This window comes from Acipenser ruthenus, chromosome 36 (genome assembly GCF_902713425.1).
Source record: "Acipenser ruthenus chromosome 36, fAciRut3.2 maternal haplotype, whole genome shotgun sequence".
Taxonomy (NCBI): domain Eukaryota; kingdom Metazoa; phylum Chordata; class Actinopteri; order Acipenseriformes; family Acipenseridae; genus Acipenser; species Acipenser ruthenus.
Window position 1 is genome coordinate 9992836 of NC_081224.1, and position 16374 is coordinate 10009209.

Below are 16374 nucleotides of genomic sequence, written 5' to 3' on the forward strand. Positions count from 1 at the left end.
CTTAATGGGTTAATGTGACCTGAGCACCAGGACCTGCTTTTCTGTTCTAGCAGTCAGTCAGAAGCATGCGGAACCAGACGGTTCATCGAAAGTGTCTTTATAAAAGTAATACCGAGTATAAGCCCAGAATCAGAGTAATTTAAAAACAAATTAACAGAAAATGCAATGGTGCACCGAGGTGTATTATCGCGGGCTGCAGTTGCGCTAGTGATCCACTAGAGGGAGACAATCCCTCACAGCAGCCATGCTGGCACAGCCACAGGTCTCTGATCTCTCTCTCTCTTTGCAGATTTGTTGCTGCTTGCCCGGTACTGGAAGACCATGGGGGATGGGTTTTTCGTCTGCCATCACATTGCTGCGCTCTACGCCTATGGGTTTGTCCTGGTAAGGAGAGAAAACGAGTTTCTTCCAAGTCTATCCTAAGGGTGGTAACGAGACTCCTTCTGCAGCGGAGTTTGATCCATTCCTGGTTTCACTGTGAGTTTAAAAACTGAGCTTGTTACCTCTACACACTGTAATAAGCTTGTAATAAAACCTGGAATGGGTGAGGCTGCTGTGCAATAGGAGTCTTATTCCCATCCCTGCTATGCAATCTTCTTTAGTTAAGAGGCGTACCAGTGACCAGGTGTGTAGTTTATATAAATAACAGAAAAACATTAAATACTGACATAAAATGTGCTTTAGTTTAGTTTTATTTTAACTTTTCCTGGGACTCTATCTGCATTTATTTTTAAAAGCATCTGAAGGGCTGCATTTGCAGTTAACGAAGTTATCACAACAGTATCGTTCTGATGAAGTTCTCAGTTTTCCAGTTGAAGATCAGTGGTGGCACTCGCTTGACTGGGACACATTTGGGTTCAAATCAGACAATACCGACCTGCAGCTTTTGTAAAACCTCGGATTTATTTGTTCCGTTAAACGAGAATAAAGGAACTTGGCTAAAATGAACGAGCTGGCGGAATAGCTTCAAAGCTGGTTTGAAAAACAGATCTTAAAAGAGTAAGGAGCGGGGTTCTGAAAGTCGTTTTTCTTTTCATTGTTAACATCCTGACAACTTACACTTACAACTTTCAAATCTAAAGCTCTTTTCAAAATTTTGAAAAGCTCTTTGAAACTGGCTTTAAAGTTATAAGTATAAGTAAACATTTTTTAACTGTGCTTTTTTTTATCTATATAGATTTCCAAACATATATTAACTGTTACTAAAAGGTCTTAAAATTGTATTTTTCAAACATGAAAAACACACAATAAAAAGCTGGCAAACATTTCTGGCTTCACAGTATATATGTATATACACACACATACCAGTGCTAATACTCTCTATTAACAAAAAAAGAAATGAAAACCATGGAAAAGTTTTCCAACACAACTGAACAAAAAATAAATTAAACAGTGCTTTTTATATAGAAACACTCAAGACACTAATAGCACTTTATTTAAACAAGTTTGTACATTATGAAAAACAAAACGTTTCCAGTGTGCAATTTAAGTACTGGAAAATATGTTCTGTACTATCAGTGTGAAATCTGAGCTTTCATATTCTGCACCAGTAACTGGAAATTGAGAGTCAGCGAGTTGCTTCCACATTGACTTCACTGAGTCTGCTCCTAGGCTTTGATTTGAGAACTTCCACTGTTCAGCATAATCGTCCGATTTGAAGCATACTGAATGTGTGACTTCGCAACGTCACCTGAGGCTTGCAGAGAAAGCAAGTCGCTTTCAAATCGATTCCTAGGTTGCACGTTGTCCTATATGAAAGACACGGGCTTTATCTTAAAGGCAACGTTGTTAATGGCATTTAATTTGAAGCTAATAGTGAAGAAAACATATTGCTGTTATGAGCTTAAATAAATGTGGGATCTACAAAGTCCTGTTAGATAAGATTTACTGGAAAATGCATGTGCAGTAATGCTGTTTTTTTTGTTTGGTCTCGCAGAGTCGGGGGGTGCTGCCATATTTTGCGAATTTCAGGCTCCTGTCGGAGCTGTCGACCCCCTTTGTGAACCAGCGGTAAGTTTCTCTGTCAGGTTCGTTGTGTTGATTGAAGTCTTTAAAACCTGGCCAGGACCAGAGGACACAGTGGGGAGATTAAGCAGACATAGGACAGAGGGTAGGAGGCTCTTCTTCACACAGAGAGTGGTGAGGGGATGGAATGGGTTACCTAGTCATGTTGCTGAAGGAGACTCTTCTTCACACAGAGAGTGGGGAGGGGATGGAATGGGTTACCTAGTCATGTTGCTGAAGGAGACTCTTCTTCACACAGAGAGTGGGGAGGGGATGGAATGGGTTACCTAGTCATGTTGCTGAAGGAGACGCTTCTTCACACAGAGAGTGGGGAGGGGATGGAATGGGTTACCTAGTCATGTTGCTGAAGGAGACTCTTCTTCACACAGAGAGTGGTGAGGGGATGGAATGGGTTACCTAGTCATGTTGCTGAAGGAGACTTCTTCACACAGAGAGTGGGGAGGGGATGGAATGGGTTACCTAGTCATGTTGCTGAAGGAGACTCTTCTTCACACAGAGAGTGGTGAGGGGATGGAATGGGTTACCTAGTCATGTTGCTGAAGGAGACTCTTCTTCACACAGAGAGTGGGGAGGGGATGGAATGGGTTACCTAGTCATGTTGCTGAAGGAGACTCTTCTTCACACAGAGAGTGGGGAGGGGATGGAATGGGTTACCTAGTCATGTTGCTGAAGGAGACTCTTCTTCACACAGAGAGTGGTGAGGGGATGGAATGGGTTACCTAGTCATGTTGCTGAAGGAGACTCTTCTTCACACAGAGAGTGGTGAGGGGATGGAATGGGTTACCTAGTCATGTTGCTGAAGGAGACTCTTCTTCACACAGAGAGTGGTGAGGGGATGGAATGGGTTACTCTTAGGAACAGGATGAGCCGTAATGGGCCTCCTCTTTAAGACCAGACTTGAGATTTGAAAAGCAGTCCGTTACTGTCCTGGGAACTGGATGAGCACTGATGGGCTGAATGTTATTTGTAAATGTTCTTATGTTTCTTAATACAAGAGATCCCTGTGCCCTCCCTGTAGTCAGCACTGCTGCCCCCCCCACCTCTCCCTGTAGTCGGCGCTGCTGCCCCCCCCACCTCTCCCTGTACTCAGCACTGCTGTCGCTCCCCCACCTCTCCCTGTACTCAGCACTGCTGCCCCCCCACCTCTCCCTGTACTCAGCACTGCTGCCCCCCCACCTCTCCCTGTACTCAGCACTGCTGCCCCCCCACCTCTCCCTGTACTCAGCACTGCTGCCCCCCCACCTCTCCCTGTACTCAGCACTGCTGCTCCCACACCTCTCCCTGTATTCAGCACTGCTGCCCCCCCACCTCTCCCTGTACTCAGCACTGCTGCCCCCCCACCTCTCCCTGTACTCAGCCCTGCTGTCGCTCCCCCACCTCTCCCTGTACTCAGCACTGCTGCCCCCCCACCTCTCCCTGTACTCAGCACTGCTGCCCCCCCACCTCTCCCTGTACTCAGCACTGCTGCCCCCCCACCTCTCCCTGTACTCAGCACTGCTGCCCCCCCACCTCTCCCTGTACTCAGCCCTGCTGTCGCTCCCCCACCTCTCCCTGTACTCAGCACCGCTGTCGCCCCCACCAACTCCCTTTGTACTCAGCACTGCTGTCGCTCCCCCACCTCTCCCTGTACTCAGCACTGCTGCCCCCCACCTCTCCCTGTACTCAGCGCTGCTGCCCCCCCACCTCTCCCTGTACTCAGCACTGCTGCCCCCCCACCTCTCCCTGTACTCAGCACTGCTGCCCCCCCACCTCTCCCTGTACTCAGCACTGCTGCTCCCACACCTCTCCCTGTATTCAGCACTGCTGCCCCCCCACCTCTCCCTGTACTCAGCACTGCTGCCCCCCCACCTCTCCCTGTACTCAGCCCTGCTGTCGCTCCCCCACCTCTCCCTGTACTCAGCACCGCTGTCGCCCCCACCAACTCCCTTTGTACTCAGCACTGCTGTCGCTCCCCCACCTCTCCCTGTACTCAGCACTGCTGCCCCCCACCTCTCCCTGTACTCAGCGCTGCTGCCCCCCCACCTCTCCCTGTACTCAGCACTGCTGCCCCCCCACCTCTCCCTGTACTCAGCCCTGCTGCCCCCCCACCTCTCCCTGTACTCAGCACTGCTGCCCCCCCACCTCTCCCTGTACTCAGCACTGCTGCCCTCCACCTCTCCCTGTACTCAGCCCTGCTGCCCCCCCACCTCTCCCTGTACTCAGCACTGCTGCCCCCCCACCTCTCCCTGTACTCAGCAGTGCTGTCGCTCCCCCACCTCTCCCTGTACTCAGCACCGCTGTCGCTCCCCCACCTCTCTCCCTGCAGGTGGTTCTTCGAGGCCCTGTCCGTGCCCCGCTCGGACCGCCGGGTGGTCCTGAACGGCATCGCCATGTCGGTGGTCTTCTTTGCTGTGCGCATCGCCGTCATCCCCACCTATTACTGGCGAGTGATTTCCACCCTGGGGACCCCGGCCTTCGAGAGGCTGGGCCCGGGGCCGCAGGTGGCCTGGATCCTGTCCAGCGTGAGCCTGGACGTCCTCAACGCCATCTGGATGTACCGCATCGCTCGGGGCTGCTACCGCGTGGTCACGGGATCCGGGAGGAAAGCCAAGAGCCTGATCCCCATCACCGACACAAACAACCACGCTGACTGAGAGAGCCCAACACCACTGCCCTCGCCGTGCCCCTCCACACCCCCCGAGGGCATCACACTGACTGAGAGAGCCCAACACCACTGCCCTCGCTGTGCCCCTCCACACCCCCCCGAGGGCATCACACTGACTGAGAGAACCCAACACCACTGCCCTCGCCATGCCCCCTCCACACCCCCCGAGGGCATCACACTGACTGAGAACCCAACACCACTGCCCTCGCCATGCCCCCTCCACACCCCCCGAGGGCATCACACTGACTGAGAGCCCAACACCACTGCCCTCGCTGTGCCCCCTCCACACCCCCCCGAGGGCATCACACTGACTGAGAGAACCCAACACCACTGCCCTCGCTGTGCCCCCTCCACACCCCCCGAGGGCATCACACTGACTGAGAGAGCCCAACACCACTGCCCTCGCCGTGCCCCTCCACACCCCCCGAGGGCATCACACTGACTGAGAGAGCCCAACACCACTGCCCTCGCTGTGCCCCTCCACACCCCCCGAGGGCATCGCACTGACTGAGAGAACCCAACACCACTGCCCTCGCTGTGCCCCCTCCACACCCCCCGAGGGCATCACACTGACTGAGAGCCCAACACCACTGCCCTCGCCATGCCCCCTCCACACCCCCCGAGGGCATCACACTGACTGAGAGCCCAACACCACTGCCCTCGCTGTGCCCCCTCCACACCCCCCCGAGGGCATCACACTGACTGAGAGAACCCAACACCACTGCCCTCGCCGTGCCCCTCCACACCCCCCGAGGGCATCACACTGACTGAGAGAGCCCAACACCACTGCCCTCGTCATGCCCCTCCACACCCCCCGAGGGCATCAGAAATAACGCTGTGCTTCGGATGCATCAGATTCTGGGGTCTTTTCAATTCATGTAAACAGAGGCGTTCATTTTCTTCTGTGCATTTACCTTTTAACATGAGGTTTGCAATCGCTCAAAGTGGTTCTCTTGAGTACGATGTAAAGTCATTATCGTCCACTTTGATAAAACTAAAAGAGGCTTCAATTCAGTGACCGACGTTTCGACTAGAAGTCTAGTGAATTCAAAAGACATTTAGTTGAAAGTTTTGCCATTGAATTGAAGTTTCTTCCAGTATTTCTGAATTCAGCTCTATTGAGTGTTTAATGATCTGCCTCTCTGGTCCGGCGTTTACGAGACACTTTGGCTAATCTAGCTACATTACAAACAGCAGCGCAGCTAGAACTGAAGAGCAGCTCCTGAACTCACAGTCAATGCAGACTGAGCAAAAAGGAAACGGATAAATGTAATTTGAAGAAATCATAACCCTTTAAATTATTATTATTAGTAGTAATTAGGCAGACACTTTTATCCACAGAGACTAGGGGCTGGACTATTCATTGCAACTGCTGCTGCAGAGTCGCTTCCAATAGGACCTTGTTTGTTTTACGTCTCATCCGAAGGACGGAGCACAAGGAGGTGAAGTGACTTGCTCAGGGTCCCACACAGGGAGTCAGTGGCTGAGCTGGGATTTAACTGGGAACCTCCTGGTAACAAGCCTCTTTCTCTAACCGCTGGACCAACAAGCCTCCTCTATAAATCAACAGAGTTCTGAAGCTATGGAAAGAGAGAGGAGCCCCCTGCAGCTGCTGTGCTGTTCTACATGTCCGAGTGGTGCCTGCGTCAGAAACGCTGTGGATTTCTGATACCTCCGCCAGGTATTGGGGTCTCCACAGATCTGAATGGAGATCTTAATACCAGTGCCCTTCAAATCCTTCCAAGAAGTGGACTGAGAGAAAACCAACAGTGTGTGTGTGCGTGCGTGCGTGCGTGTCTCTCTGGTGTGTTTTTGTCTTTAAAAGAAACTAGAAGAGCAGGTCCTGTTAATATTGAAACAGTGGCTGCATTTAGCAGACAAGTTTCGGTTTATTTTCCTAAATGTGTAGACTTGAGGATTGAACACGTTTTAAACTTTAAAATATTGAGAATGTTTCTAACTAATCAGAAAAGCCATCATGAGAAACCGTCACTTCTTTTTATAGATTACTGCATCATGTATGTATGTGTAAGACAATGTGTAGAGCATTTCATTGTATACAGAAAAGAATGTGAACAAGTATTGAATATGAAGTAATTCAGTCCACTGTAACCTTTACTGCTTTGCAAACGCATTTGGCCGGCCTGTTCAGGTGAAATTCTAAACATTGAACCTATGTAGGCTTTAAACAGTTCAACTTAGTATTAGCATCCTTAGTACTGTGTTTCAATCAGCCTCTAGCCACCGTTACAGAATAGAAACTCACACGAGTCCTGCACCCAGGTCTGGGTTAAAGCCCTCCCTTCAGTTATCGTGTGTCCTGTTTGTATCCATGATAAATATCCCAGTCGTGTTGCTTTGATAACATAAAGAGAGCTGTTTGTAACGCCTGCTGTGTGTGAATGGCAGTCTTGTGTTTTGTGTAGGGAGCAGGAATGCCGTGATGATCCGTTCAGTGCAGATTGAACCAGGGGCCTGATCGCTCCCGTTCCTGTGCTTCTGGTCATTTCAACAATATCCCTTTGGTACCATGTTCCGGTTCTTATCTAGGTCTTTTGTAATGCTCTTTTAAAAGCCTTGGCCGGGCAAATTCTCGTACCCCATAAAGTTCATGCAAGCAGTTAGAAGAAATCCTAAAACATTACATTAAAAAGTCTTGACCGAAGGCTATGTTTTAGTACACGGGGGAGTTCTGTAACGCAGGGCTCGTGTGAGTTTCTATCCCTCTGCTCCCTTTCAAACCACCGGGACTCCTGCAAACTACCACTGATCCCTCAATCACCCTTAAAGACCCCTCTGTGTAACATACCTCCGCTCTCTCTCTGCCGGTGTCATCCCGTGCATCAAGGATAATCGTCTCTCTGCTGTCCTGCACCCTTTAAACTGATCAAATCATCTTTCACCCTCTTGTGATTGCTCTCTCAGTTGCTGGTACTTACAGCAGTGTGGGGGCAGGAAAGTGACCCACGCTACCCTGCTCGCTATCCAGCCACTGGAAAAACGTCCCTGTAGTATTTCTGTCTGCTGTCCTGCCTCCTCTTTTAACGGACTGACAATCTGATACATTCATTTAGCAGCTCTCTCCTGCAGTGCTGGGCTTTTATTTGGAGACACAGCGATTGGAATCCCAAAGGCTGCTGGGAGTTCCCAGTCGCTGTGTCTCCGGTCAGGGATCATAAGCGAAGCACGGGACACAGTTAGAACCATTCCCGCCATGTAGAAAGAATTTTTTTGTTGCTCTAAACTTTCAGAAATCAAAGCTTTCAAGGATTCTGGACTTTGAGTAGCATGGCATTGATTCATTCATGGACAAAATGGATTTGTTAACTGGAAGTCCTTCAACCTGTGTTTAAAATGCATTCTGACACTACATCGAAAAAAAATCTGTTTTGTTTTTTTTTGTCGATTTTGTTTGTATGCTTGTTAAAAACGTGATTTGATTTAATTTTCTTAAAAGGTACGTCCATTTCAAGTTGTTTAGTTAGAGGGAAATCGACCCATTTCATATTGATATGAAGCTGCTTTCAAGTACTGATACATAACCTAGTGTAATGTAGCATACCAGGTGTATACTAACTTACTCGCTGTAGCGTAGAGTCTAAAGTACTAGACTATTGTACTAGAGACAGTATTTTTCTGCTCAGGTTACTGTATATTTGTAGTGCACTCAGGAACTCACATCTTCATGATGGCATATTCTTAGAATGGGCGGGGCAGGTGATGTCATATTCTTATTGTGAAATATCCACTACCTTCCTTTGCAAGTGAAATGCAGTGTTGAAATTGAAATACATAACGCTCTCTGTTCACAAGTCATGAAGTCGCTTCAGATTTCATGTTCTTCTCTTTGCAATCATTCCCAAGTCGTTCTTATTGAAAACACTCAGATACCGTGTATAACACGTTCACTAAGTACTTTAAATAATTACCCAAGCATTAATTAAAAACGTCTAATTATGATTAGTATTATTATTTAATAATAGCGGAAACCAGATTGATTCAAACATTAGCATCTTACTGGCTCTCCGTCCTTTTGTAATAATTGGATCTGATGTCTTTAAGCAGACAGAATACCACACAGGGTTGGTACATGAGCCTTCTCTGTGCAAAACGATTCATTCAGAGCTACACAATCCGTCCACCACCGTCCTTCAGACAGTTTGAGGGAAACCTGGGTACTGTAATTTGTCTGAAATCTGTATAATATTTAGATCAGTGTTAGTTAAAGATCTCTCTTTCATAACTGACCCTTTGCCTTAAAACTGGTGTTCGTACTGCCTTTGATTGTAACAGTACTGTTAGTGGGAGGCTCTTATACTCTCGTAACAGCTTCCCTCTGCTCTGTGCTGGTGGAGAAAGAGGAAGGGAGGCTCTTACACTCGCGTAACAGCCTCCCTCTGCTCTGTGCTGGTGGAGAAGGAGAAAGGGAGGCTCTTCCACTCTCGTAACAGCCTCCCTCTGCTCCGTGCTGGTGGAGAAGGAGAAAGGGAGGCTCTTCCACTCTCGTAACAGCCTCCCTCTGATGGTGGAGAATGAGAAAGGGAGACTCTTCCACTCTCGTAACAGCCTCCCTCTGTTGTTGGTGGACCCTTGTCTTTTAATAGTGTTGTCAGACTCATGTACACCACTGATATTTATTGGGTGTGTAAGAAGATCACAAAGTCCCTCTGCGTGATGTATTGGGATGTATTGGGCTTTAATATGTGCTGCTTGGTGTGATGTGAGATGACAGAAAAGTGATCATGTATAACAAACTCATTATTGGTGCTTTCGATCTTCACAACCTAATGAGTTAGTAACTTAAAACTGACATGTGCCTGGCGTCCCTAGATCAGCCAAAGGGTCTTTATAGTGTGCTAGCGCCATCTAGTGCACAGCTAACGCACTGACAGCAAAACAAAAGAATGTCGTAATACTAGATGGTCCCAGCCCTTATCAAGTTGCATAAATCAAGCAGCTGGAACTGCAGAGCTGCTCCTGAAATCACTGTAACGCAGATTCATACAAATAATAATAATAATAATAATAATAATAATGAAACACTCAGAGTAATAGCAATTCTAACTAAATGAGTCCAATAAGGGGTCAGTATAGAAAGCTTCAGAGATGGTACTGTACAGAGGCATGAACCCTGTAATAAGCAAAGAGATCTTGTATCATTTAATATTAAATAATGATAAGATAATAAAATCGTTTATAATGGGAGTGTCGTGTGTTTTCTTGGTGCACGATTGCAATGACTTTTGATGTCATGTTTTGTTTTGTGTGATTTACTTTCCTAACTGTTCAATGTGCTGGTTCTTTTCTGCGGTGTTATTTCTGCTCAGATCGTTATCTTGAGAAATACTGAAAGAAACGTAATTAAATGGCAGACGTTTAGACTAGAAGCCTTTCTCGTGGTCTTCAGACACTTGAGAAAGCCTTTGAGTGGAAACGTTTGTCACAAAGTTTATTTCACTATTTCTGCCAAAAAATATTTAAGAAAATGGTGCCGTTTTTTACACATTTACTAGAGTTTACCACTGTTTGTCATGTGTTTAACATGCTTTACCAGACCTCTCTGTGCTTTACAATGCTTCCCTATGCTTTACCACACCTCTCTGTGCTTTACAATGCTTCCCTATGCTTTACCACACCTCTCTGTGCTTTGCAATGCTTCCCTATGCTTTACCAGACCTCTCTGTGCTTTACAATGCTGCCCTGTGCTTTACCAGACCTCTCTGTGCTTTACAATGCTTCCCTATGCTTTACCAGACCTCTCTGTGCTTTACAATGCTTCCCTATGCTTTACCAGACCTCTCTGTGCTTTACAATGCTTCCCTATGCTTTACCAGACCTCTCTGTGCTTTACAATGCTGCCCTGTGCTTTACCAGACCTCTCTGTGCTTTACAATGCTTCCCTATGCTTTACCAGACCTCTCTGTGCTTTACAATGCTTCCCTGTGCTTTACCAGACCTCTCTGTGCTTTACAATGCTTCCCTATGCTTTACCAGACCTCTCTGTGCTTTACAATGCTTCCCTATGCTTTACCAGACCTCTCTGTGCTTTACAATGCTTCCCTATGCTTTACCACACCTCTCTGTGCTTTACAATGCTTCCCTATGCTTTTCAGTCTGCAGTGCTTTTGCTGTGAGAAACGTTTATAAGGGATTGTGGAGAAGCGGTGTTGCACAGACACAAAGGAAGATTAACAGTGTAAAACTAGAAAGAAAAAAATAACTTATCCAAAGATTTTAATCTGTCCTTTTATAGTCTTTTTTTTTTAAGAGTAGCAAATATTAATATACATGTTTTATGCTTGTATTGGAGCATAAAACATGTTAATATTTGCTACTCTTAAAAAAAAAAAAAACAATAGTTATGTTCAACTGATTTTCCATCTACAAGCAGATATATTCAGTATAATGTATTTATCAATAGAATTCGTATTTGTTCGTTCTTTCACCCTTTCACTTTCTTTCAATTTCTTTCACTTCATTTTTCCCCAGTTTTCCCTACTTTTTCTCTTTCTATCATTTACAATCTCCTCCAGAACTATTAAACACTCGGCCCAGCCCAGTTTAGAACCCCAATCCCTTCAGCCTCTCGAAGTCTTTCTCGATGTCTTTCCAAAGCTGTTCATTAGCGGGCTGGGCAGTGTTAAGCTGTCACTTCACTGGCTCTGCAGGGTGAGAGGGAACATCTTGCTTATGTAAACTCTGCTCGTTTCTGCCACTTTAGGAAAGTGAGTTCCCAGTCGGCCCACTGTTACAAAAAGCAAGTGCTTTCTTCGGCTTTTTTGACCAAACATGGTCAGAGCGTGCAGGAGTATGAAGGAGTCCCTTCCCCAGCCCCACCCCCTGATTCTGGGCTTATCACAGATCGAACAGCGGTTAACTGTTCCAGCTCTTCATAGAGCCTGAAGGTGATGGGTCTCCGATGTTGTTTTAAACAGTGTTTTTGGTATAAAGCTGATGCTGCCTTATAAGGCTGTAAATCTTCAACTCGCACAGAGTAACAATCTTATTTTGTTGTACTTTTCCTGAGTCGCATCAAGTTTAAAGATGTAACTTCTTCTCAATCAGAAGCTAACTGGAAATGGTTCCTTGAAATCTCTCTGTGCCAGAGCACTAGTTTTTAGCGAGAGGTGAGATTTCACAACCAGTTTCCTAATTGAGTATCTGACTTTATTATTCAAAAGCAAAATGTGCGTCAAGAAAACCTTCCCATACAACTCAAAACATGCAACTCCAGACCCTCAGGGACCCCTGCACTCCCCTGACTGTGTGACTCCCCCTGCTAACTACGTGGCCGTGCCTTTACCAGGGGAGACCCTCGGGGACCCCTGCGCTCCCCTGACTGTGTGACTCCCCCTGCACACCACGCGGCCGTGCCTTTACCAGGGGAGACCCTCGAGGACCTCTGCGCTCCCGACTGTGTGACTCCCCCTGCACACCACGCGGCCGTGCCTTTACCAGGGGAGACCCTCGGGGACCCCTGCACTCCCCTGACTGTGTGACTCCACTTGGGGACCCCACATTAATTCATTTTTAAACGACTACCAAATTCATTCCCAATCCCAACTCCCTCATTCCACCAATATAAGAAAACATTTTAGTATTACTGTTTCTATTCCATATTATTATTTAAAAAGAAAAAAAAAATGATTAAGAGTTATTATTTTCGTGGAGTGTCTGTTTTCAGTCTGCTTTGTTTATCCGGCGCTCCTGCATTCTTTGCTGGCTCCCGGAGTAAACCTTCTTCCTTAAATAGCCAGGGAATGAAGGCCAGCACAGGCACAGACTGAGGGGATATCGTGCCAGACCTGCCCTGCGGGAGCCTGCTGGAGGAGTGCTCAGCTTCTCCATTCACATCACAGTCCAGTGGAACATACAGCTGTGGCCAAATGTTTCTCATCACTTAGCATTTAGGATTGATACATCATTTTAAATAAATAAATTTATATATATATAATAAGTGAGGAAAGGTTGGATAGTAAATACGACTGTGTATTTTGAATATAGCTGACACAGCATATGTAAATAAATATTGATTTATATATTTTGTTTAAATGTAGCTGTTACAGCATATGTAAATAAATACAGAAAGTCTCTGTCTGGTTTGCTGACTGCTGCATAATCCAGTTTATATCTCGTCTGTTATTATTTGTTTATTTAGCAGACGCCTTTATCCAAGGCGACTTACAGAGACTAGGGTGTGTGAACTATGCATCAGCTGCAGAGTCACTTACAATTACGTCTCACCCGAAAGACGGAGCACAAAGAGGTTAAGTGACTTGCTCAGGGTCACACAATGAGTCAGTGCCTGAGGTGGGATTTGAACCCGGGACCTTCTGGTTACAAGCCATTTTCTTTAACCACTGGACCACACAGCCTCCTGTTATATTTGTTTTCGTCGAGTTCAGAAAGTCAGAAAACAGTGACAGTGGCGTTTTAATCATTTCAGTGGAGCATCTTTCCTAAAGTGGCAGAAATGAGCACAGTTTTGTAATTCATTTTCTGTTAAGTCACAGAGTCACTACTGAGCAGGGTTTTTGTTCACATTTCACCATTTTCTCTTGTTGTGAGGAGTGAAGATGAAAGGCGTTCCTTTGAAAAGGGGCGGGACTGACAGTGATGTGAACCAATCACATGACAGACGGAGACTATTGCCCAGTGGTGTAAGGATGTTAGAGCAATAGTTAAATCTATTTTGATGAGGTTTTAACCAATCACGGGCCAGGATTTCCAACCACTGAAATACAGTATATATATAGAGAGAGAGATAGATATTTAACATCATGTAATCAAAGAAACCACACAATGATATCGCAAGTGTCTATCGGAAGCCAAAACAGTAGTACAGGATTTCATAATGTCACATTTTTCCACAGATTGATAGTCCTTCCAATGTGAGTTTAAGCAATATGTCTTGTAAGCACTGTGTTTAAATTACTTTCCCCCACTGGAGATGAAATTATTTATTTGTTTATTTAGCAGATGCCTTTATCCTAGGCAATTTACAGAGACTAGGGTGTGTGAACTATGCATCAGCTGCAGAGTCACTTACAACTATGTCTCACCCGAAAGACGGAGCACAAGGAGGTTAAATGACTTGCTCAGGGTCACAGAATGAGTCAGTGGCTGAGGTGGGATTTGAACCGGGGACCTCCTGGTTACAAGCCCTTTTCTTTATCCACTGGACCACACAGCCTCCAATCCCATCCTGTGAAGGGGATATAGTGGATGCGATGGTACAGGCGTATGCCACACATTCGCCATATACCCTACGAATAGCTCGCCCAATTGTCATGAAACTTGGTTGTAAAATTATTTAGCACAAGTTACTGAAACTAACAGGTTTTGGGGGTCTAGCAGAGGATCTGTCTGTCAGTTCCTCTGCACGTCACTCTTGAAGTTTGATAGCAACATGCTTTAGCATTCATCAGCAAGGAGCTGTGGCTTTGCTTTCCTTTGTGACATATGAGCTGATTTGAAATGCAGCCACTGTTTATTCTCTGTTATACACACACGGTTAAGAATTATGAGCTCGCCTGTCACAATGTTTATGTGCTAAAGCAGTCCTATCTCTTTGTGCACATGCTTTAGATTATGTCAGTCCAAACTGATACACAAAACACTGCTTGCCAAATACAATGTTTTAAAATAAAAGGATTTAGACTGATTTCTTGACACTTTGGGAAACAATTTGGTAAACATCCTTTCTCTTAGGGGGGTGAGGGAGGGAGCAGTTCAGTCTCCATGCCTCAAGCCTGCCCTGGACTGGACTGGAGGGAGCACCCTTTCTCTTAGGGGGGTGAGGGAGGGAGCAGTTCAGTCTCCATGCCTCAAGCCTGCCCTGGACTGGACTGGAGGGAGCACCCTTTCTCTTAGGGGGTGAGGGAGGGAGCAGTTCAGTCTCCATGCCTCAAGCCTGCCCTGGACTGGACTGGAGGGAGCACCCTTTCTCTTAGGGGGTGAGGGAGGGAGCAGTTCAGTCTCCATGCCTCAAGCCTGCCCTGGACTGGACTGGAGGGAGCACCCTTTCTCTTAGGGGGTGAGGGAGGGAGCAGTTCAGTCTCCATGCCTCATGCAATTTATTCTATATGGTATTTTTTTACTGGTATTTCTTACATCAAGGAGGCCAGGTTAAGAGACATGTTTGAGAGCTGAATTGTAGCTCCCAAAATAATTCCAGCAATTGATGGCTAGTTCGGACATTACTTCATGTAACTGTGATGCTGCATGCCACCGTGAAGCAGCATCTGGTTATAGAAGGTGACTTCACCACTCGTACTGTACAAGACAGGGGTGGCCCTGGCATTTTCATATTGTTTAGAGTCCTCTGAATCTTGAGTCAGTGTCTCGGATGATGTCATCGCAGAGAGAGTGAGAGTGGCTTCTATACATGGAAATCAAGCCAGAGAGGAAGCTACTGGAGAATTTCATAGGGAGTAATGTGAGTCACTCTGCGCTCTCTTAACTGTAATGTACACAACTGTATCCCAGTCTCTTAACAGTCATTACTTTAGTCCCGTCACACACTGCCATTCACGATCTCTGCAGCTCTTACACACACGCTAAGTAAAAGGAACTTCTTACTGGCTAAAAGCGTGTCAGTCCCTAGGAGAAGCAGCTGATTGGTTATTGACAGGAAGGAACCCAGTGAAGAGGCGGGGACAATTTCACCCTTCAGGTGACCCAGGAAGTACAAGACACTCAAGGCTTGCAAACAGATCTATTTACCCAAGAGTAGGACCTGATATCATGTTTAAAAATGAATTTCCATTTTTGCCAAAAACATTTGAACGCTATATTGTGAACGGAAGTGTGCATTAGGCAAGATTTCTGGAATTATTTTGTCAGCTATCCCCCTTTTAAAGCAACTGTCACACAAAAACAGTTTGCATCAGAAACGGTTCCACCTGGTAAAACTGCATAACCACGAACCTGTCTATCGTACAAAAACGAGCTAGCATCGAGGGACCAGACACATAAAGATGTCATCTCTACAAAAGGAGCCCTGGTGCGGTTGTGTTCTCCTGGTATACCCTCGTGTGGGGCGTGTTCTCCTGGTATACCCTGGTGCGGGGCGTGTTCTCCTGGTATACCCTGGTGTGGGGAGTGTTCTCCTGGTATACCCTGGTGCGGGGCGTGTTCTCTTGGTATACCCTGGTGTGGGGCGTGTTCTCCTGGTATACCCTGGTGTGGGGCGTGTTCTCCTGGTATACCCTGGTGTGGGGCGTGTTCTCCTGGTATACCCTGGTGCGGGGCGTGTTCTCCTGGTATACCCTGGTGCGGGGAGTGTTCTCCTGGTATACCCTGGTGCGGGGCGTGTTCTCCTGGTATACCCTGGTGCGGGGCGTGTTCTCCTGGTATACCCTGGTGTGGGGCGTGTTCTCCTGGTATACCCTGGTGCGGGGCGTGTTCTCCTGGTATACCCTGGTGCGGGGCGTGTTCTCCTGGTATACCCTGGTGCGGGGCGTGTTCTCCTGGTATACCCTGGTGTGGGGCGTGTTCTCCTGGTATACCTTGGTGTGGGGCGTGTTCTCCTGGTATACCCTGGTGCGGGGCGTGTTCTCCTGGTATACCCTGGTGCGGGGCGTGTTCTCCTGGTATGCCACCACAGTTCCCAAATCTCAAGCCAAACATTATTCAGCAGGTTTCATTCGACTTTATGAAGCAAAACATGTTAATTCTATAAGCTGATGCAAAACTTTTGGCCA

At 46.8% G+C, this 16374-nt stretch overlaps 1 protein-coding gene across 2 annotated transcripts in view; it reads left to right on the plus strand.

Moving 5' to 3' along the window:
- The window catches only part of LOC117402158 (TLC domain-containing protein 4-B), a 29366-nt gene extending 19497 nt beyond the window's left edge, over positions 1 to 9869 (plus strand). For both annotated transcript variants that reach the window (XM_034913652.2, XM_034913653.2), the window contains exons 5-7: positions 290 to 384; positions 1937 to 2010; positions 4331 to 9869. In XM_034913652.2, coding sequence (XP_034769543.1) covers positions 290 to 384; positions 1937 to 2010; positions 4331 to 4658 — 497 coding nt within the window. In that variant the 3' untranslated portion in view covers positions 4659 to 9869. The remainder of the gene's footprint in view (positions 1 to 289; positions 385 to 1936; positions 2011 to 4330) is intronic.
- The last annotated feature ends 6505 nt before the right edge of the window (positions 9870 to 16374 follow it).